Genomic DNA, 21,990 nt, shown 5'->3' with positions numbered 1-21,990 from the left:
TCGATTTTAAAGTCGCCCTGTCGACATTAAACTCACCATTTCGAGAATAAAGTTGATATATCGTGGCGACTTTAATCTCGACATTCCAAAGTTTGAAGAAAAGAGCAACCGCGCTCCACAGCTGCAGTCTCTGCGTTTTAATTAAGTGTGAAGGTAGTCTTTGCCGTGCTGCAACTGTATAATCATCACTGGAAGCGGTGACCTACCAATAACATAACGTCTTTCCCTAGTGATGCTTACCCGGGTTCGCAGTTCTGAATTTGAGATTCTCGAAATGTTGAGTTTAATGTCGACATGGCGACTTTAAAGTCGCCATGTCGAGTTTAATCTCGTCATGGCAAAAAAAAAAATTCCCTTCATGTGTGGCCCTAATACTCCTTCGTACAATATGGCTCAACCTTAAGGTGCATAATTTTTAAAAATCACTGTTAGAGTGAAACTGTGATGGTAAAAAAAAAAAATAATTATATAAAAATGAAATTAGTCCAATGGACCAAACAGATACAGTTTCTGTGCCAGCGCATATTATCACAAAAATAAATTACTCATTAAAGGGGCCAGGACCACATACTTTTAAGAGATCCTCCAGGAAATTAACCACCACCTCCTTCTCCTCCTTCCCTCCCTCCTCCACCTCCAGGCTCTTAAGTCTGACAAGCGTCTGCTGGAGTCTACCCATTCTCTGCTGTGGGTGGCTACTCTCCTCCCCAGAGCTCCTCTCCTCTCCCGCTTCATCTTCTCTGGTTTTTCCCTCTCCTTCCTCCGCTTTAAGATACCTGATTAAATGCTCTTTAATGCCCCCGCCCTCCTCCCCAGCCAATGACGCGCTGAGTTCAGACATGTCCTGCTGCTGGCTGAGGCTGAGCAGGTGCAGGAGCGCCTCTGAGAGCGTGTGCCGGAGGCTGGCGCAGTAGCGGTACTCCAGGAAGTCCACGGCGTCTTCGCTGTTTTCAAGGGCCGTAGCCAGAGAGCGCCACACGCAGCCGAAGCGCTTCGGGTCGCCGTAGCAGCCGCGCTGCGCTGGGACGGCGAGGGCGGCCGCAGACTTGATGCGCACCTTGAAGTTCTTGCAGGAGGTCACCACGTGGCAGAGGGCGGTGAACGCATCCTGAGACCACGGCGCTGTCTCTGTCATGAAGGGGAAAAAAAACGTGACGTCAGCAAAATCCAACAAATAAAACGTAGAAAAGCCTAACGCTAAACTACACAAGTAACATCTAACAGATTAAGATTAGCTTCTCCGTAATCTCTGGAATCTGACGAGGACCGTCTTTAAAATAGTTACCGAGCGGCAGGGAGGGATTTCTGAACGCATTTCCTAAGGCGTAACAGGCGTTCCACCTGACTTTCATCGTAGCTTCTGATTGGACGGTTTTGACCAGAGCTCGGACCGCCTCTTCCAGAGGGCGCTGAAAGACGGGCCGAGTCATCTGACTGTGCCGCATGAAATGAAGCAGATTGCCAAGCGCTCGCACCGCGTTGCACTTCACCTGGAAGGGTTGAGGTAACGGAGATGCTATTAGCTTCAACACGTTAACTTGTAAATATGAGTTACTGTCTTCCTTTTTTTTGTTGTTTTTTTGTGTGAAAGTCATCCTCACCTTGTCTCTGTCTGCAGCTGCTCGAGTTGCCGCCTGCAGCATCTTCAGCAGAAGCATGTCGGACAACTCCTCCTGGAAATCCACACCCATGTTCTCCCTGGAGAGAGACGGGATAACGAGGAGGTCAGAGGTTTACAGAGACTCCTCATGGCCACGCGCGTCATTCAGCCGAGGTTTTTAATGTGGCGTTTGAACTGCAAACAACTGCAAAGCTTTTTTTGAAAAACAGGAACTGCTGCAGATGATTCACTTTTTTGTAGATTTTCTCTCAAAGATGTACATACAGACTCAAATATACAGATTAACCACTATTATTAGGTTAATCGCTCCTTTGGAACTTACATCCTGACTTCAAACGTTCTGTAGCCCTCAGCACACTTCCTGCATTAATCTGACAGGGAATCTGATCACTACCAGGGATAAAAGGTAGAGTTGATTGAAAACGGTTGGTTTGCTGTCACTGATCAGCATTTTAATTCAAATCTACAAATCCTTAGTACTGTTGAGCTCATGCCTTTCCAAAATCCTAATATTTGCCTACTTTATGTATTACAACTAGGGCTGGGCGATATGGATTAAAAAATAAATCTCAGATTTTATCATACCAAATCCGATTAATCGATTTTTTTCCTCCTTTTTGTTTTATTAAAGAAATTATTTTAAAACCTTGCTTTTTATGTCAAGCATTTCGTCAGGGAGTTGACCTGAATTCAAAGTGCAACTAAAAACAAGCTGTGAAATATGCATATAAAACAAGATGGTAGCCGTGCCATTATAAACAATGAAAATATAACAAAACATTTGCTGCTAGTGGTATTACACATTGAGCTAAGAACAGGCTTCACTGCACTTGTGAACTTCAAACTAAGTTAAAAAAAAGTAAATAAGTAAATGAAGTACCTTGTATTATGGTAAAAAAAAAAGTTTCCACTTAACAATATTTTGACAATAATTTTGCCTAAACATCTATTCAGCATCACATGCTGTTCTCTTAATGGAAACCCAATGAGTGTATTGGCAAAATAAAATCCAGATTTTCCAAAAATGAAATCTTAAAGAATTATAAATTCAAATTAATCGATTAAATCGCTTTATCGCCCAGCCCTAATTACAACACAGGTTCTAATGGGTGGATTATGGGACCATTGTCTTGTTGAAATATTCAATAATGTCTTAGTTTCACAGGGTTCCTTTCTGTTTTTCCAAACCAAATTTCATACCTTTGCAGACTTGGAAACAGCTTGAACTAAAGTCTAGTCTTTTCTGCAGTTTCCACAAATAATGAAAGAACAGAAGGCTGAAATTAGCTTGGATGTTTAGAGTCTGGTCCGGGAGCAGCGTTGCTGCAGCATCTGGACCGGTCCAAACTCTTGGACTCGTCAAATAAGGATGGAGCCTAGACCAACAGCAGGTTCTTTATAAAAAGGTCAGTTTGAGTGCTTTGGTAACTTTATTTTGTCAGTAAAGAAAGGTTTTTGTGCTTTGTGCAGCGTTTTAAAACAATTTAGAGAGAAAAAGTCCATGGCGGTATTTAAATTGCCCTATCCTGACAGTCGGCCTTCAGTCAGCACTAAGATCAACATGTGGGAAAGCAGATCATACATAAGGCATGTTAGTTTAAAACAATTCATGCAAAAACAAAAATAAATCACAGCATTTGCTGGGCTTTATAAAAAAGGACAGAGGATAAGAAGTCTGGAATAATTTACCAATTTCAGATTGCTTTTTTTTTTTTAAAGTGATTCTGAGGTGAAAAATTATAAAAAACAAACTTCAGACTTCTCAAGACTGGGTAGCAACCCAAAACACTCTCCTTTATGAACCCAAGCTGTCTTACATATTAATGATGAGGGTGTCTGTGAGGTTCCCGAGGGACCAGGCGGCCTTTGCTCGGATGTTTGTCGATTGGTCATCAAGGGCGGCGAGGATAATGTTCGCAGTATCCGCCACGAACATGACATCCTGAGAGAAGAATTCAGTTAGGAAACATCTGAAAGCGTCCAGCTGAACCTTTTTTACTGTAAAGAGATGCTTCTGCATCTCTTTACAGTACAGACGCTGATCATTACCGCGTGTTTTCACTGACCTCTCTCAAACACGGGAAGAGCACGTAAACTCCCAGAGCCCTGACGGCCGCCGTCTTCACCAGATAGTTCTCCAGGTAGGTCAGGCCCAGCAGCACGGTGATGCACATCAGCTGAGTTTTATCCTTAACCAAACAACCAATGCAAACGTACGGGTTAAACTTTTAGCGTCATAAAATTACAAGATCATAAAACGAGAAACTCACAGGCAGCTGGGCAAAGGCCTGTGGGAGGATGGAGGCGAGCGTGTCACAGGCACTGGCCTGCAGCGTGGGATGTTGTTCGTTTTGCAGCGCTGCGTTCAGCGGCCCGCTCAGCACCGCCGACCAGAACCGCACCACCTACAACCACAAGCAGACATTTGTTACAACACAGAGGCGACTCGGAAATAATTGGTTACACTTTATTTGAAGGGGTGTACATAAGACTGACATTACACTGTCATAACACCTGTTATGAACATAAATGAGTCTTTATGAATGTTTAGGACTGTTGTCGTTAATTGTCATTCGGTAAATTATGACACTATTAAAGCAAAGTTGACATTGTTTAAAATGTCTTTGTTAAGACAACTTGACATTAACAGAGACAAGGTTAAATTTAGGTCTTGATTTGGGATTAGGTTAAATTTAGGTCTTGATTTGGGATTAGGTTAAATTTAGGTCTTGATTTGGGATTAGGTTAAATTTAGTTCTTGATTTGGGATTAGGTTAAATTTAGTTCTTGATTTGGGATTAGGTTAAATTTAGGTCTTGATTTGGGATTAGGTTAAATTTAGTTCTTGATTTGGGATTAGGTTAAATTTAGGTCTTGATTTGGGATTAGGTTAAATTTAGGTCTTGATTTGAAATTAGGTTAAATTTAGGTCTTGATTTGGGATTAGGTTAAAGTTAGGTCTTGATTTGGGATTAGGTTAAATTTAGGGCTTGAATTGGGATTAGGTTAAAGTTAGGTCTTGATTTGGGATTAGGTTAAATTTAGGTCTTGATTTAGGATTAGGCTAAATTAAGGGCTTCGCTTGGGGTTTTCTTAAGTTAAGGGACATTTTAAACAATGTCAACCTTGCTTTAATAGTGTAATAATTTACCGAATGACAATTAATGACAACAGTCCTAAACATTCATAAAGAGTAATTTATGTTCATAACAGGTGTTATGACATGTTTATGAGAGTGTAATGTCGGTCTTATGTACACCCCTTCAAATAAAGTGTTACCAAATAATTATTCTTAGCAATTTTAAACGTGTGCAGGTGTCCTTAACTTCCAGCATATTAACGTTTATTCTTTGAAAGGGTAACCCCTTAAAACCCAGAGGGTTTCAGGAGCAATTCCCACCTGAAATTACATATCTGACGTAGATCCAGTACAGCTCCAAGTTATAAAATTTTAGTATTTGTGTGACACTAAGGCATTAAAAGATTATTTTTCAAGTGGAACCACTATTGCAAATGTCAGTTTGTCTGATTTATAGGTGATTAAACAAGGGGAAAAAAATCTAATTTTCTGAGCCTTACCTAAATATTTTTCAAAATAAAACACTGCAAAACTACACGAAAATCCTCAGACTTTGTATTTCCACATGTTGACTATAACTGTAGCAAATCTGAGCTGAATCAACGGAAGGATGTTTCACAAAGGTTCCCTGTATCTTCTTTAAAAAAAAGGTAGGACTAGTTTCCAATGATACTGACCTCGGGGGTCAAGGAAAAGCATGTCTGTGCAGCGAAGCATTTTTCTGAGAGACTCAGCAATGTTTGATCGTTAGACGGCATGTTGTGTGTTTCAAATGCTAAAACCCTCCACCTTACAGGTATTTAATAAAAAAGCCATTTCTGACCTACTTTTAAAGCGTGATAAAATACACGTGGCAAACAACACTTAAATTTGTCTTCATTTCAGCATAATAAACATTTTGAAAGCCAACAGTATGCACGTGTAGGTTGAACGGTCAAATAAAATAAAAATAAAAAAGTCTGGCACTGATGGAAGATGGATTGAAGACCAAAGCCACCGCTGAAAGAAGTCTCACATAGTTTGCCTCAAGCTATGTAGGGAAGAATGTAGAAGGCACTTTTCAGATTAGACCAAAATGTTTATCTTTGGCCTACATGCAAAAGCTTATGAGTAGGGCTGAACAATTAATCGCTTTTTCAATATAATCGCAATTTAAAAAAAACGCAATTTCCAAATCGCAGAGTCCGCAATTTTTGGCTATGTAACAATTAGGGAATTAGCCACGTCCATTAGGTGTCGGTAAAATGTTTAAAGTGGGTTTGCCTCCACATGGAAGGGAAGACAGTTGCAGCAGTGAGATAATCTAATTTTATTACTTGTTTTAGAGTTTATTTAATCATACAAAGCATTAAGTTCTGGTCAATCAGTTTAATACATAGACTTGCTTGTTGGTTGCACTTTATGTTCAACAAGGATTGATGTCCAAATCAATTAAAAGCTTTTCTCTTGAATAATATTCTGATTAATAGAAACATTAAAAGTTCTTGTTTTAAATAGTCCTTGTTTACAAACATCTTTATTTAGAAGCCATTTTTGTTGCTTGTGGTAAACGCAGAGAAAAGTCAAAATTGCAATTTTAGTTTAAATATATCGTAGGCAGAACGCAATCATTTCTGCTGTTTAGATGCTGCGGGTCTTTTAGCAACTAATTTGCACAGCAAGGAAACAAAATGATTTGTGGTTTGTATATGTTTAAAAAGATATGATAAATTAAACTGAAAAAAAAAAAAAAAAAAAAAAAAAAAAAAAAAAAAAAAAAAAAAAAAAAAAATCGCATTAAATCGCAATATTAAGAAAAGAAAAAAAAAAAATCGCAATTAGATTATTTCCCAAAATCGTTCAGCCCTACTTATGAGCACGCATCCCTGTGGCGTCCCACGGTGGTGGCGGCATCTTGATGTTGGGACCGAGACGATGGTTATGGTTGATGGACAGATGGATGGAGCTAAATAAAAGGTCAGTCCTGGATAAAAGGAGCAAAGGTTCCTACCAGAACTTACTTGGTCTACAGGAATCCTGGAGCCTTCAGGAACATTGTTCTCAGCTCTGTACTGTTGGATTATGCCAGCACCAAACTCCTCTAGTAGCTAAAAAAAAAAAAAAAAAAAACACAAAGATTTCCTGCTTATCATAACTTTGTGGTTATTTATATTCAGTCTACCAATTACTGCTGATGTAGACAGCATTACCTTTGCGCTGTGTAGCTGGATGGAGTGGTCCGTCTCCCCAAGGCACTGAGCGCTCACCTGCCCAATCTGGCACACACTTGACTGAACAAGGGGAAAATAACCCCGAACCAGGTGGGACAACACCTGAATAATGCATTTAAAAAAAAAAAATAAAGCTTGTAAGAAATGTTTGTCTGGAGCATTTAAACCTCGCTTCGATTCTATTTTTACCTGCAGGGCTTCTAGTCGAACAGGAGAGGGCTCTAAAGCGGCACCGCCTCCAGCTCCCTCGCTGTCTGACTGCTCCTCTCTGGGCTGAGTCACCAGGGAGACGCAGAGCCTCAGCAGCCACGGCGACGACGCCTTCTCCTCCTCCTCCTCCTCCTCTCTGGGGGTGCGAGGAAGGTGGGGGGAGTGTGTGCGCGAGTTCTGTTGGGAGGATGCTGCCGGTGTGCGAGCAGGCGAAGCGGCTCCGTTCCTGTGTCTCCAGCTGAGAGCGGAGTCCTGCGGCGTCACGGAGCCGGAGACGCCGCTGCTGCTGGGACTGTCTGGCTGCTGGAGGAGAAGCTGCACCTCGGGGAGCGGGGCCTGAGCGGTTACTATGGCCCCATACAGTCTCAACACAGCCCCGCGTACGGTCACGTCTGAAGACAGAGCATTCTGGCCATCAGAGACAAACTTCAAGAAGCAGGAGAGGTCACTGCAGGGCAGAGACTTGGTACAGACGTCGGTGACGCACGTAAGGACGAATCTGCTTCCAGAGCAGGCTTAGCAGACCAGGTCTGAGGCGATGGTAGGGAGCGTTGGCCACCAGGAACGCCTGGCACTACCGGACAGAAAAATAAAATAAAAATGACATTAGATGCATCACACTGTCACGTTTGTTTTTCTTTACTAGAAATTAACATTAATATGATCCATTTTATGACTAAGGCAGAGTTTTGGTAATTTTCTTCATAACTGTCATGCTAAATACGTAACATTAGGGGGCGTCGACTCAGCATAAAGTTTTCCCATTTATTGTCACACAAAATGAAGTATGGCAGGCTGTCGACACATATAATCAAGACAATATTTTCTCCCCAAAGAATATTTTTAGACATTGGATTTCACTCGTTTCCAAAAAAACTTTCAGAACTTAAACTTTATTTTTAATATTTTACTTATGCACGTTATGTTTCACTGGAAAACATTATTTGTTTAGTACATGTGACTTTCCAAATGCCTTGGCTGTGAAACACTTCGCAGTAGTCCGCTTTTAAATGTGGTATTAACATAAAATTAAAAACAAATGTCTAAAATTGTTAGTTTATGTTGTAATGTAAATTGTCTACACTGAAGATGAATTAACAGAAAGCCTTTTATCAACTTTTACATGTCAGAAATCAGATAAGGGCTTCCTTTGAGTCATATTTACGCCTCTCTTCCTTGGACAAATTAAAGTCCTCTTTCAAATATCCTCGGATGTATTCATTCAATTTAAAATGAAAATTAGCTGTCTAAAGGAGACGTCCTCGTTTATCTGGAAGGCAGGTGTGACTCGTCATTTTAAATTTCACCTGACGTCACTTTTGCCGTCGGTGGGAATTACTCTGAGTCTCATTTGGACAAATGATGTGACTTGAGCTTCATGTTATCCTCAAGTTCACGGTTCCCATCCAAAATGAAAGATAACTAAATCTAACTGATTCAATTTGTGTAGATATTTAAAATAGACAATCTTCATTTCATTTATATAGCTCTTTAAAACAGACAACCAAAGTTAAAATGCAGCTACTACTACTACTAATAATAGTGTTATTTATCCAACATTAAATGACTTAAAACAGTGTGTAACAGCACAATAATGGCAACAGTAATGAACATCATAGCAATGTTATACAATGTAAAGAACAAACATAAGGAAAGTGCTAACCACACAAACACAGTGAGGGAATTACTCCATTTATCTGTGTTTTTTTTAAGCTGGTAATAGTTATATATTAATGTAGAAACAGCTTAGGAAAACGGGATGTGTATTTATTCAAATAGTATCCTTTGAACACAGACTCTCTCCTGAAATGTCTTCCTTTTTCTGGCCAGCCAGTATGGATTGACATTAGTTTTAAATGATAAAAATGCAATTTTTTTTTAATAAAAAAGGAGAGAAATTCATTTTTACTCTAAATGTACTGTACCGGTGATGTATACCTTTGATTCTATTATATAATATAGTTTTAGCTAGTTGGCCCAACTAAATACAAATGGTATAAATTGCTATAATCTTGTTGTACAGAAAATCAGTTGCACCCTTTGAATTATTTACTATGTTAAACTGCCTCATCTGTATAAAAACAAAATTATACTCAATATAAGCCAGTTATACAATAAAAAAACTAATTACAGGACTTTTCCATGTCACAATTTGCAGTGGAAGAAGTCAGACTCTAGCAGATTATTGTCAGTATGGTCAATGTATGGACAGCCTTTTATCATGTCCAGATATTGACAATAAAACATGAAACAAGCAGCTATGAGATACTACATTAATCTGATGGCTTTTCTTCAAATATATGTTTCATCTTTATTTTACATAGAATCCATTTGTGGATTGTTGCAAGTCTAAAAACACAAATCATTTATCCTGAGAAGAGGAACGACAATAAACCTACAGGAAAAGTTGATTGTGGACAGTATGGAAAACATTCTGGGTATCGAAAACCTTTTTTCCTCACTAGGATTAACTGAATTATAAAAACCTGCTTTGACGAGCCGTCTAACTGTTACATGATAAATGGACTTTCCCACCTTTATGACCTGCGTGAGCGTTTGAGAGGACGTCTCGGCCAGAAGGGCCAGGCTGAGGCCGCGGTGCAGCTCTCTGATGGCCGTAGCCAGCATGAAGGAGAACGGGGTGTAAGACGTGCGAGGGGACGCCGTGTCTTCAGCCGCGGCCAGGAACTGCCGGGAGCCGTCCAAGATGGCCGACAGCACCTGAAGCGCACACAGTCGCACCTGGAATAAGAAGAAAAAAAAAAAAACACTTAATGGAACTCATCACATGTACGGACAAAAACTCAAACAAATGTTCATGACCGGCTGTACCTTTGGTGAGGGGTCCTTTAAAATAATTGTGAGGAGAGTAAGAGATGGAGGCCCGACAGCAGGAGAGTCGGGGATGAAAGAGGACCAGTATCCATACAGGCTCCTCCTCTCAACAGCTTTCACCGCTGCTAGCATGCAGTGCAGCGCCAGCTGACGGACACGGCACTGGTAAACTCTAAAAAGGGCAGAATGGGAAAGAAAATAGCAGTGTGAAAACCGGGTTCCTAAACATCGTTCTCAGTCCTTTCAGGCTCATTTTAGTCAAGTCAGCTTTATTGTCAATTTCTTCACATGCTCCAGACATACAAAGAGATCGAAATTACGTTTCTCACTATCCCACAAGACATATTCTACCAATCTAAGAACACAGACAAACATAACATTCAGGTAAATAAAAAATAAAAAAAAAAGTAAATAAGAGGGCACATGCAGTGAAGAAATAAAAGCAGCAAAATTTGGTTTTTAAATTGTACATAGACAGTCAATAAAATAGTAGTGCAAAATCAGGCCAATAAAATAGAAGGCTGAGGTAGTTCTGTTTTTAACATTAGTAGGAAAAAAAAGTGGCATGGTGGTGTAAGTTATGTATTTTAAGAGTATAAAAACAGGGATTGACTGAATTCATGGCAGAGAGCAAAAAGAGAATTGAATGGATAGAGGACAGCCGGAGAGATGGTTGGACTGACGGACAAACAGAAGCTTTTTTTTTTTAAAGTCACGTAGGTAAAAAGATCTCCATGTACCTTAACTTGCTCTGTGCATTTCCCTCAAGGTCTGAAAACTCTGATTCTGAGCTGTTCAGCTTCCAGGATGGGTAGAGAAGCAAGGAGGGTTGTTTGGGTAAAATCTCTGCATCTCCTTCCCCTCTGTGGAGTTCAGGCACAGCTTCCTTATCCTCCTCCTCTTCCTCCTCCAATCTGCTCTCCTCAGTTTTCGTCTTCTTTCCCTTTCCTTTGGATTTCCTCTTTTTCTTCTTGAAGGAGACAAAAGCAAAAAATAAATAAATATCTGTTAATGCAAATGATCCTTTAGAACAGGGGTGTCAAACTCATTTTGGTTTAGGGGCCGCATACAGCTTAATCTGATCTCAAGAGGGCCATACGAGTTAACTCATTGCAAGATTAAATAGAACTAATAAATGTGGACTTGTTGATTTTTATATTAAGTTAATTTCACTTTTACACAATATATTATGAATAATCTCAGCGTTTTTAAGAAAACTATGTGCAATTTCAACAGTACTTTTACTCAGTTAAACATTTACTTGTGCATTATGCATAAGAACTGATCACAGTGATTATACAATGTTGAAAAACATTTATTCACTTTTTTTGGAACTTAAAACACTGTCCTGCATGACAAAATACATCAAACAGAAAAAAATTAAGAAATGATTTAAATACATTTTCCACATCTGAAGCTTAATCTGATAATTAAAACACAGCGCCCCTCGTGGTCAATATAGGAACTGCATATTTTCAATTAAACGAAGTACATGTTTTTTTTCAATAATTGTTTTATCATTCTCTTCCTTTTATCTTGTCCACTTGTGAAAGTCAAATCTGATGAGCTATTTGTGGCATCTTATTGCCACATTGCCAGACAGGACACTGGAAAAAAAAATAAAAAAAATTTTTTTTTTTTTTTTTTTTATAATGATAATGCATTTAGCCACAGGGCCGGACTAAATTGTTCGGCGGGCCGGATCCGGCCCGCGGGCCGTATGTTTGACACCCCTGCTTTAGAAGTAGTAAGGCTGGTAAGAAGGAGGGCTCGTCTTACTCCTGAAGGTTTCCCTGTTTTATCCGCCTCTTTTGACGCTTTGGGTGGTTCGGCAGGCTTTGGTGGAGAGAGAGTTTCGTACTGGGAGAGAGGCGCGGGGTAAAGCACCGCCGGCCAGTCGACACTCAAACCAGCCGCTCCCTGGAACATGAGCCTCTGGGAAAAGGAGCAGCAGGATTCAAACTAGCAGCCGCTTCACATGTCATGAGTAACAAAATAACGGGGAAACATGGCTCCATCTCCCACCTTCAGGGCAGCCAGGACAGATCCAAGCTCCTCTCCTACCCCGAACTTCCACTTCCCACCTGAGAGACAGAACTGGAGTCCCTTCAGAGCAGCCTGGATGATCTACACAGAACAAACCATTAGGGCTGGGTATCATCTAGGATGAGCCGATTCGATACGATTCTCGATACACAGCTCACGATACGATACGATTCTCGATACATAGCTCAGCTTGATTTGATTCCAATATCGATATTTATTACTTTGATTTAATGCTCAGTGATTCAATCACCAAAATCAGCCAAATATTATGTTTATGTTCTATTTATTGATCACAGACATATTAACAGGAAAATAAAGTGCATTTGCTTCAATGCATTTAACGTGTCACAGAAACCAAAAATGTGCCCAAACATCTGATTTTAGGGACAAAGGAGCTTCTAAAATCCTGTCGGCCGTTCCACAAATTCGTCTCACTTGCTCTCCTTCGCTGTGAACTGTAATGGTTGCGCTGTAATAACGCCCCCTAGAGGTTGGGAGGTATATCGATATTGAAAGCCAGAATATCGATATTAAATCGTTTTTAAAAATATCGATATTAATCTTTATATCGATTTTTATGCACAGCCCTACAAACCATAGTGTTTAGTTTATGACTAAACATGCCTTATAGCAACTAATGTCTCAGCGTAGCAGACCAGGTGTAGGCACCATGCAGTAGAAGAGATCGTCGGTGTTGGCAGGTTTGGGTGTCTGCAGTGTCTTCAGGAAGAGTCTGAAACAAACGCTTCTGTACTGATCGTCCAAAGGCGGCTGACCAGGAATCCTGCAAAAGAAAAACCAGCCAGCCAGCCAATAAAATGACAACAGTTCATGTGAGGAAAATCAAACTATTGTTGGTCGTTTTGTCCATTTTTCTTCACAGTACAGATCACAGTAACCCAAGCTGTCTAACCCAAACTGTGGAAGTCTCTCCAGTATTAATCAGTGAAATGTCTTTCATTGCACTGTTCATGTACATTCTAGTTTTTCTTTATTTTATTCTAGATTTTAATGCAACTATGATTTTAAAAGGAGGAAACTTTTTACCCCAAGACGAGGGTTTCCACTAGGGCTGAACAATTAATCGTATTTTCAATATAATTGCGATTTAAAAAAAACAAAAATTTTCAAATTGCAGATGTCAGCAATTTTTGGCTATGTAACAATTAGTGAATCAGACACGTCCTTTAGGTGTCAGTAATATGTTTGAAGTGGGTTTGCCTCCACATGGAAGGGAAGATAGTTGCAGCAGTGAGATAATCTAATTTTGTTACTTGTTTTATAGTTTATATAATCATACATAGCATTAAGTACAGGTCAATCAGTTTAATACATAGACTTGTTTGTTGGTTGCACTTTATGTTCAACAAGGATTAATGTCCAAATCAACTAAAAGCTGTTCTCTTGAATAATATTCTGATCAAAAGAAATATTAAAAGTTCTTGTTTAAAATAGTCCTTGTTTACACACATCCTTATTTAGAGACCGTTTTTGTTGCTTGTGGTTAATGCGGAGAAAAGTCAAAATTGCAATTTTGGTTGAAAAATATCGTAGGCAGAACGCAATCATTACTGCTCCGAGTTTAGATGCTGTGGGTCTTTCAGCAACTAATCCGCATGGCGAGGAAACAAATTGATTTGTTGTTTGTATATATTTAAAAACACATGATAAATAAAACTGGGGAAAAAAATAAATAAAAAATCGCAATTAGATTATTTTCCAAAATCGTTCAGCCCAAGTTTCCGATACATGTATTTGATCGTGGCGCACCGCCACACCACACCAAAATAAAAGCTGCCACACCTTCAGAATCTATTCATACATATGTTAAAACAATGTAAAGCATATGATATAGCAGAGCGACTGTATTTTTGTGCACTTATTAAAATCGTAAGTCGGATGTATTGTGAAAAAAAATCAGAGATTTTATTTTTAGGCCACATCGCCCAGTGGTTTGCTTCCAGCCCTTTCTTCACATTAACTCACACCAGCTCCCCAGCCTCTGCTTAAGAAAACAATCCCCACACCATGATGCTCCCACTACCGTGTTTAAGCATGGGAGTGGTGCCTTCGTTATTAAATTACACACAAATTAACTCTATTAACTAGATGACTTCAAACGGCAATTGGTTCTACGAGATTCTATTTAGAGATATCAGAGTAGCGGGCCCTGAATACAAATGCTACCCAGTTATCAACTTTTATTTTTGAAAAGTTTAGAAAGTAATGTCTCCCTTTCTTCCCACCTCCCATTTAAGCATCGTGTTGGTCTATCACATGAAATCAGAGTTAGATAAAGAAAAGGGGGACAGCTATAATGACACAAAATGTGGAAAATGTCATGCGTTATGAAAAACGCGCTCGTTACGAAGCCTACCTGAGGCAGATGTTGGCCATGCAGGTGAGGGCAACATGGCGCAGCTCAATGTTTGGCTGAGACGGGGAGCTGTACTGCAGAATGACTCCGTCCTCACGCAGCAAGTCACTGACGAGCTGCGAGTGAGAAAAACCTCCATGTAAATACCGAAAAATGTGACAGAAACAGTTTGACTTTGATTGGCTTTGACAGCGCAGATGTCAGAACCTAAAATGTGAATTAGGTTTCACTCTTACAGATTTCAAAACTGCAGACTGCCTTTTTTGGTTTTAATGTCCGCCATTTTTAGCGTACATTGTTTTGAGTTAAAAAAATGACATGAAGGTTAGGGACATAATTTGTTTGTACCACATTCCTTTACTGTTCAAAACCACTATTACTATTGCTATCAGTACTGCGGCTCATTTTTTATTCATTTATCGGTCAACGTCCGCTACATTTAACTCTTTGATTGTAGCTTTAGTTGTGATCACCAAATTCTTTAATATACTAGTGCTTAAAGAAAACCAGTGAGTCTTGTTGGTGCATCTTAACGACAAACACACTCTCAAAACAGTGAAAAATAACAACATCTACCTGGTGGCACTGAGATCCGTTCCCGTACACTACTGTGGAAAATGCCAGGAGGACATCCGAGTGGGTCCACGTGCTGCATTGTTTCAGGGCATTGGCGGTGTAGTTTACCAGAACTTCCAGAGTCTGTTCGTCCATTATTACCTTGGGAAAATCCAAACGGAACAAAAGCGGGTTATTATATCGCAGTACGCTGCAGAAAACTAGCGCTGCACATCATCTTGAACATGACATCCGCCTTGGTGAACCACATGGTGGGAGCATCACGCTGTGGAGATGACAAATGTTTCCACTGATTTTTGTCCGGCTCATTTATCGGAACTGCTTTGGTCTGAGTGTGCCATTTGAGCACACCAACAGGGGGACTGTTGAGGATTATGAGATTAAAGCTGCAGAAAGCAGATAACTCACAGACACTAAGTATTTAGAGGGTGACAGATTGGATGAAATGGACTGATTATGGAGGATTCAGCCAGAATATGGTGTAATGGCTACAGTATGGCTGCAGGAACGCTGATGTCATGCGGAGCATCCCCTTGCAGGGGTATACACACTTGGCTGTGTATAATTCTTACATTAGTGATGATTGGGTCTCTCCATTTCCTGTATTGTTTTATGTATGAGAGTCCAGTACTGAAGCTGTAACCATCCCTTCGCCATGTAGCGTAAATATGTTAATGTATAGCATTCTGTTTCGAGCGTCATTCCTTAAACGCTTGTATGCAACAAGTGGAGATCGCTTAAGGGGAAAAGAACAGGGGCTCCACCGAGCTGTTTAACTCTTAACATCCACAAGGGCATAACCTTCATCTCAGAAGTGTGAGGGAGACGTTTTTCAGAAGTCGACTGAAAACCAGGGGGCCGACTTTAGTTCTTTAAACCACGCACTAAATTTTAAATTTTAGCAGCCAAACTCTGGTTGAGTTGACGCAATGACCCTCGAACATCCAAGTAGCCAGATCATCATAGTGCCAAATGAAATGTCTCTATTGTGTAATAGTAATATCATCTTTATTGTCATTAAAACATACATTAAAATGAAATTTGTTTTCTGCATTTAACCCATCACCCTTGGGGAGCAGTGGACTGCCATGTGTGGCGCCAGGGGAGCAATCTGGGGTTAAGGGTCTTGCTCAGGGACCCAGAGTGCAGGCGCTGGGGATCGAACAGGGTACTTGCATCCTACTCTGACTGCAAGCGCACTGCTCTAACCACTAGGCCCACAATGGCCTTTAAATCTAAGGAAAAACACAGATTGCACTCATGTCATTGGTTTAGTTATTTTGCAATGTAGAAAACCTTTCGAGCCTGACATCTTTAATCAGAGATCAGTCGTCGATTAATCAAGCGTCACTGGGAAGTGATGTTGGTCAAGTCAATTGTGAACGGCGTGAATAGGATCACGGGTCTAAGCTACGTTTTGACTTGGTGGTAAGAGACGGCGTCCAATTGCAATAACGTGATTTGAAAGAACATGTCGGCAGAGGTGTCAAGTAACGAAGTACAAATACTTCGTTACTGTACTTAACTACACTTTTTAGGTATCTATACTTTAATAACGTAATGTGCGCCATCTAATGCAGATCATTGGCGCCATCCACACCTAGTGAGAACTAGTGTAACTGGATGAGTCATATAACGCAAACACTCATTGGTTAGCTATTCTATAGTCTCTCCCTCTCTTTCATAGAATGTTTTTGCACCAAAGGGTATAGTTTACCTTAGGTATTTGATGGAACTCACACATTTATGTTCTGGCAGTTCTGCAGGCTTGAATACTACCTCTGTTTGGAATTGAATTCCAATAAAGTTTGAGAGAGAACATGCTCCTTGAGTGACTTTGTCTTTGACTAATGGGTTAATGATTATGTTGTGTCTTGGGCCACATGTAGAACTAATCGGTGTTTAAATTAAGCTTTCAATTCATATAGTGGCATTTTTTTAAAGGTTACTTTATACTTTTATACTTTAAGTAGTTTTTGGAGCACATACTTTTTCACTTTTACTTGAGTAAAGAGGTCAAGTTGATACTTCAACTTTTACCAGAGTGTTTTTAAACTGCAGTATCTATACTTCTACTTAAGTAACAAATGTGTGTACTTTTGACACCACTGCATGTCGGCAACAAAATTTAAGGGAAGGCAAATTAATATACTACACAAAAGGAAAGATCACTTTATTGTCTCCATGTTTCACTTTGTGACAGACTTAATTGATTATTTTTTAGCTGATGAAATTAAAAACGTATAATTGCTGAGAGTTGAAAGAGAAAGATGTGCGTTTGAGGGAAAGAAAAAAGTTTAATAATCGACATAATTTTATAGTAACTTTTTTGGGTCACTATGACTAGGATGAGATCTGTGTGTTGGTCATTTGGTTACACGCTTTGTGGGGAGCCCGTCCAACCATTCTTCTTTGTTTCTGGTACAGTAGAGGGCTTGTTGTGTGTTCTTTACTGGTCGTGTAACAAATGTGTGTCTTTAACGTGGAGCGACATTTACGTTGGGAACTGTCAGTCAGACCTGGCAACCCAGAATGCACCGCGCTCGATCTTACCTTCAGCTGATTGAGGAGGTGATGGACTAATTGACAGAATTTAACAACTAAATGTTCTTGGCTCAGCGGCACCAGAGCGGTGGCGTGCTTCAGCAGGAGACACACGTCCTGCAAAGGAAAAGCAAGTCGCTCAGAACCACGTAAAGTTATGACGGAGGAGCGACGGCTGGTTGGCACGGCGTGTTACCTCCGGTCGGATGGTGATGGGGAGCTCACACCTCCTGTTGTAGTTCTCCGACAGCAGCTGGTCAAACAGCTGGTTGAGCTCCTCCCTCAGCTGGCCGCAGTCCGGCCGCAGGGCGCGGAGCCTGGCGGCGCAGCGAGAAAACTGTCTCTCCGCGTCCGACAGAGAAGCTAGCGGCGAGCCGTCCGGACCTCCGGGGGTGAACGGAGCGGCTTCGGCGGACAGAGCCACCGAGGGGGGAGCGGGGAAGGCAGGACGGCCGGGAGCCGGTGCTAACACCCCGTTGGAGGCCGACATGTTTATTACCCGGAAGCACTTTCTTCTTTTTATTTCGTCTTCATTTTTAATGAAAGTGGGTAAACAGCAGTTTGGTGCATTACCGCCACCTACTGGCGAGGAGTGTGAAACAGGACAAGCGTGCTAGAAAAAAAAAAAAGATTTTATGCTAACCTACTTTGCAACAAATAACGAAATAATCTTATTGTTCACTTCAAAATATTTTTGAAATAGATGAATACGATTTTTTGTGTGTTCGCTCCTTCTCTTTGATTTTTCCTACAGTTATAAATTACATCTTCTATAAATAGCTCTCATGTTAAGGGACCATAGTGAGTTATATTTTTGATAAATGTACATTTTGATAAATGTTTGGCTACATAGAAAGTGGAATGTGACGTTCATTATTTGCGGATGATAGGGCTTTTTGGAAAAGAGGGAAAAAAAATGTATTGGTTGTAGTTTTATAGGTTAAAAAAAATTCACAAACAGCAATTATGACTATTGTGAAGTGGTCAAGTAAATAGGGATTTATGCTTTCACCAGTTGAAGCCAAAATAATCAAAAAAATTTTACAAGAAAATGATAAATTAAACTGTACTTGTATTATGGTCACAACCTTGAAAGAGTGAAACAATTGAAGTTTCTGGCACCTTGTTTGATGAATGAATATGAACAGCTCGTTTTGAAAAGTCAGTGATAAATGTAAAAAGACATTGACCATTAAGGTTTTTAACTGGAAGAGACAGTGGGAGCTGACTGGAAATCACTGAATATATATACAGAAGTGATTAAGTCAGTACTAAATTGTGAGGGTATTGCTTATAATCCAGCTTCAAATAGATTTTTAACAGGCTTAAAGCAGTGTCAACTGAAGTTTTGCTCGGTTTTTCTGAAACGTGTGTCCTGAGAGAGGCTGGTTCCTAGGAAATGAAACTGATAGCACGAGGGAGGTTCTCCTGAGGTCCACAGTTTTTGGCAGGTTTAGCTCCAGGTGGTTCTGGGCGCACCAGTGGACCAGCCGATCCACCTGCTGTCTGTATGCAGACTCCTCACTGCCTTCGATAAGCCCAACAACAGTGGTGTCACCTGCAAACTTCAGCAGTGTCACAGACGGGTCTGCAGTCAGTACACTGAGAAGGGAGAGAACACATCCCTAGGAGGCGCCGGTGCTGATTACTCTTGGGTAGGAGATGGTCCCCAGGCTCACCCACTAACCTTAATTGTGATCACTGATTATCCAGTGACAGGTTGAGGGCGGCACTGTGAGCATGTCTTGGCTAATTGTGTTAAAGCACTTTAGTTTACAAACAGGATTCTGGTGAGGATCCCTCGATGGTTGAGGCGGCGCAGGATGAAGTGTAGGCCCAGATTGACAGCGCACTCTGACCCGTTTACCCAGTAAGCAAACTGCAGGGGGTCCAGCAGGGGACATAGGATGGTATCAGATGCTTTTCAGCACCAGGGGCTCAAAGGATTTCAAGACCACAGGCAGTATGTCTATAATCATTTTAAATTACATAAAATCCCACAGAAGATTGCAATTATAACTCAAGATTGATTCCCCTTTTGTTCAATACCACTTTGTTATTGAGAGCATATAGTATCCAAGTCAACTCATTTACAGCACTATATATATATATATATATCAATAATATAAAAAAAAAAAAATTATGGAAAGCATTTAGGGCCATTAACATTTACAGGGCATTTCACATTCAGCCATTTTCAAAATATCTGGTTTTATGGCAAATGCATCTTTAACAGATAAGGCCTTAAATAAAGTGCTAACTGGAGTTAAATAATTTTTTTAATGTATATTTTTATATCATAAGTTGAAACCTTGCAATAGTTTTTCAAATGAACTTAGTCTTTTTGCAAATCCAGACAATACCGTACCATCTCCTGGTCACATTTTTTTAGTGAACGAAAACACTGGTCAATGCCGTAGTATTTAGATCACTACCATCAGTGGATGGCAAACATAACACCGCTTGTGTCATACAATACCAAATTAATAACCAACGTACACACAGAGACATTCTTTGAACTATTTAATTGTCAAAGTTGGTTTGTGCTCAACATTTCTGATGTGTCGACGGAAAGCATCACAATGCCAGGCAACCCAACGAGTTCACAGATGCGCAGCGTCGACGCCGCGCGTCTTTTACAGGCATGACCCGGAATGTTAAAGCACATACAAACCTCCACAGCTCTCTGCACGTCACAGCTTTTATTAGTTATAAGCAACAGTCCTGGCATCTTAAGTCCATCAGTTGTCACTGAAAAATCAAAAAGGCATTTGAAACAAAAACTCTGTTGCTCATTTTGATGCGCCGAAAAATAAGTTATTTTTTACATCAAAACTTGTCTGAAATAATGAACAGGCCAGCACAAAGCAGAACACCAAAATAATAACCGAGGCTGTCAGATGCACAAACACCGACCAAGGGGGCCGCCATCAGATTGATCCTAATGCTTGGACTTCCTATGATTCGTCGGTCAAGACATGACTAAAGCATTGAACACTGATGGTTGCGTCGCGGTTGGCACAAAGTAATTTGACGGATGAAAGCGGTGGACCAGGGAGGTAGGCATGTCTGCAGAAAGGCGACAGCATACACGTTGCGGCACAGGGGGGAGGTGTATGCTTTAGCCCGACTTGAACAGCAGAATAGCCACCTGACCCAGGTAGAAGTAGATGAAGTGTTTGGTTTCGTGTGTCACGTAGCTACCGAAGTTTCTGCCAACGATGCAGTGCCACGTTGGGTTGTACTTCTTGTCAAACTCCTGCAGGAAGGACAAACATTAAATAATAAAAAAAAACAGACAACGAAGCCTTTGACAGGTGATATTTAGCAGAGCGACATACCTTTTTAACATAGGCAGCAATATCCTTCTCTATGTTATACTTCTCCATCGCCTGCATGGCACAGTCCACTGCATCCTGCTGCATTTCATCAGACATGTCTGCATTTTTGATCACTGCCTTCTTGTCCGACATGATGCCCTCCTGCCTGTCAGTGGACAAAAAGTTGAAAGTTAAAAAACACACACACAGGACGCAGACAGTCACTGGTGCACACAAGAGCACTGGCAACCATCTGCACTTCTTTCATTGATGCTGTGCTTCCCTTTGCCAGCCACATGGCCTAGCATTTTTACAGTGGGAGGCGTTTTGCATCCATTTAGTAGTCATGCAAAGATAACTCGACATTGAGAGCATCCGACTATATTTGGTGCTTCTGTGTGAGAGGATGTTTGGATCAGCCACCATTAGCCTTTGTAGTCAGGTTTCCACAGAGAGGGGGGATCATGCGGTTTTTGTCTGCTCAAACGACGCAGGGAAGCTGCAAAGCTCTCCTCCACGCACCGGCCGCGGTATACTCAGTCACAGCAACGCACACCGTGTAATATATATAAGGACCTCTTACCTCTATCCGTGGGAAGTTTCAGTGTTTAGAGATGCACACTTGGAGAAGGTGCACGGCTTTTCTTATATTTATTGAAGGACGCGTGGTTCTCCCGCTCCTCCCTCTGCCTCTCCTCCTCCCTCTGATTGGCCGAGGCTACGCCTTTGCTCAGCTGACGGTCATTTTCTACTCGCGGAGAAGTGCCCGCATTTTATTTCTACCCACATTGCACCGCTTTCGTCTGCTGCCTCGTGGACGACGTCGCTTGTTTCTTGAAAGCGGTACGTCCGCCATGTTTTGAGTGGCTAGTTCGTCACGAATTCCTTTTCTAAAAACGTTTTTATTATTATTATTATTATTATTAAAGGAGTCCGCTCTGCTTGATAAATATATCTAAACTGGGATTCAAGGGAGAATAGCATTTTTTTAACCTTCTTTACCCACTGAAATAAAATCAGATTTTGTTGTAGGTCAGAATTACCAAAATAAATGTGTTCAGTGCGCACAGCAAATCTATGCTGTGCAGAAAATAAAATCAAAGCTGAACTGTAAACATAATAATAATAAACCAAGTTATTTTATACTATTTTGCAATTCTGGGGAGATGGTG

The 21,990-nt window shown here is 40.7% G+C and overlaps 2 protein-coding genes across 2 annotated transcripts; both read right to left on the bottom strand.

Moving 5' to 3' along the window:
* Window positions 1-454: 454 nt before the first annotated feature.
* heatr6 (HEAT repeat containing 6) lies at window positions 455-18,013 on the bottom strand. The gene is made up of 20 exons (XM_012855231.3): window positions 17,695-18,013; window positions 17,508-17,615; window positions 14,955-15,095; window positions 14,379-14,494; window positions 12,671-12,785; window positions 11,981-12,082; window positions 11,735-11,890; window positions 10,696-10,925; window positions 9,953-10,127; window positions 9,656-9,862; window positions 7,595-7,694; window positions 7,100-7,512; window positions 6,890-7,012; window positions 6,701-6,787; window positions 3,892-4,026; window positions 3,688-3,810; window positions 3,439-3,563; window positions 1,602-1,698; window positions 1,286-1,490; window positions 455-1,128 (listed from the first exon to the last, which is right to left on the bottom strand). The coding sequence occupies exons 1-20, from the start codon at window positions 17,986-17,988 to the stop codon at window positions 542-544; spliced, it is 3,639 nt and encodes a 1,212-aa protein (XP_012710685.2). The 5' UTR covers window positions 17,989-18,013; the 3' UTR covers window positions 455-541.
* A 1,993-nt stretch (window positions 18,014-20,006) lies between these two features.
* dynll2b (dynein, light chain, LC8-type 2b) lies at window positions 20,007-21,538 on the bottom strand. Its single transcript, XM_012855230.3, has 3 exons — window positions 21,402-21,538; window positions 20,840-20,984; window positions 20,007-20,757 (listed from the first exon to the last, which is right to left on the bottom strand). Exons 2-3 carry the CDS (start codon window positions 20,969-20,971, stop codon window positions 20,620-20,622), a joined length of 270 nt encoding a protein of 89 aa, XP_012710684.1. The 5' UTR covers window positions 20,972-20,984; window positions 21,402-21,538; the 3' UTR covers window positions 20,007-20,619.
* Window positions 21,539-21,990: the final 452 nt, after the last annotated feature.

This window comes from Fundulus heteroclitus, chromosome 11 (genome assembly GCF_011125445.2).
Source record: "Fundulus heteroclitus isolate FHET01 chromosome 11, MU-UCD_Fhet_4.1, whole genome shotgun sequence".
NCBI classification, from domain to species: domain Eukaryota; kingdom Metazoa; phylum Chordata; class Actinopteri; order Cyprinodontiformes; family Fundulidae; genus Fundulus; species Fundulus heteroclitus.
This window is presented reverse-complemented; position numbering and strand designations above follow the sequence as displayed.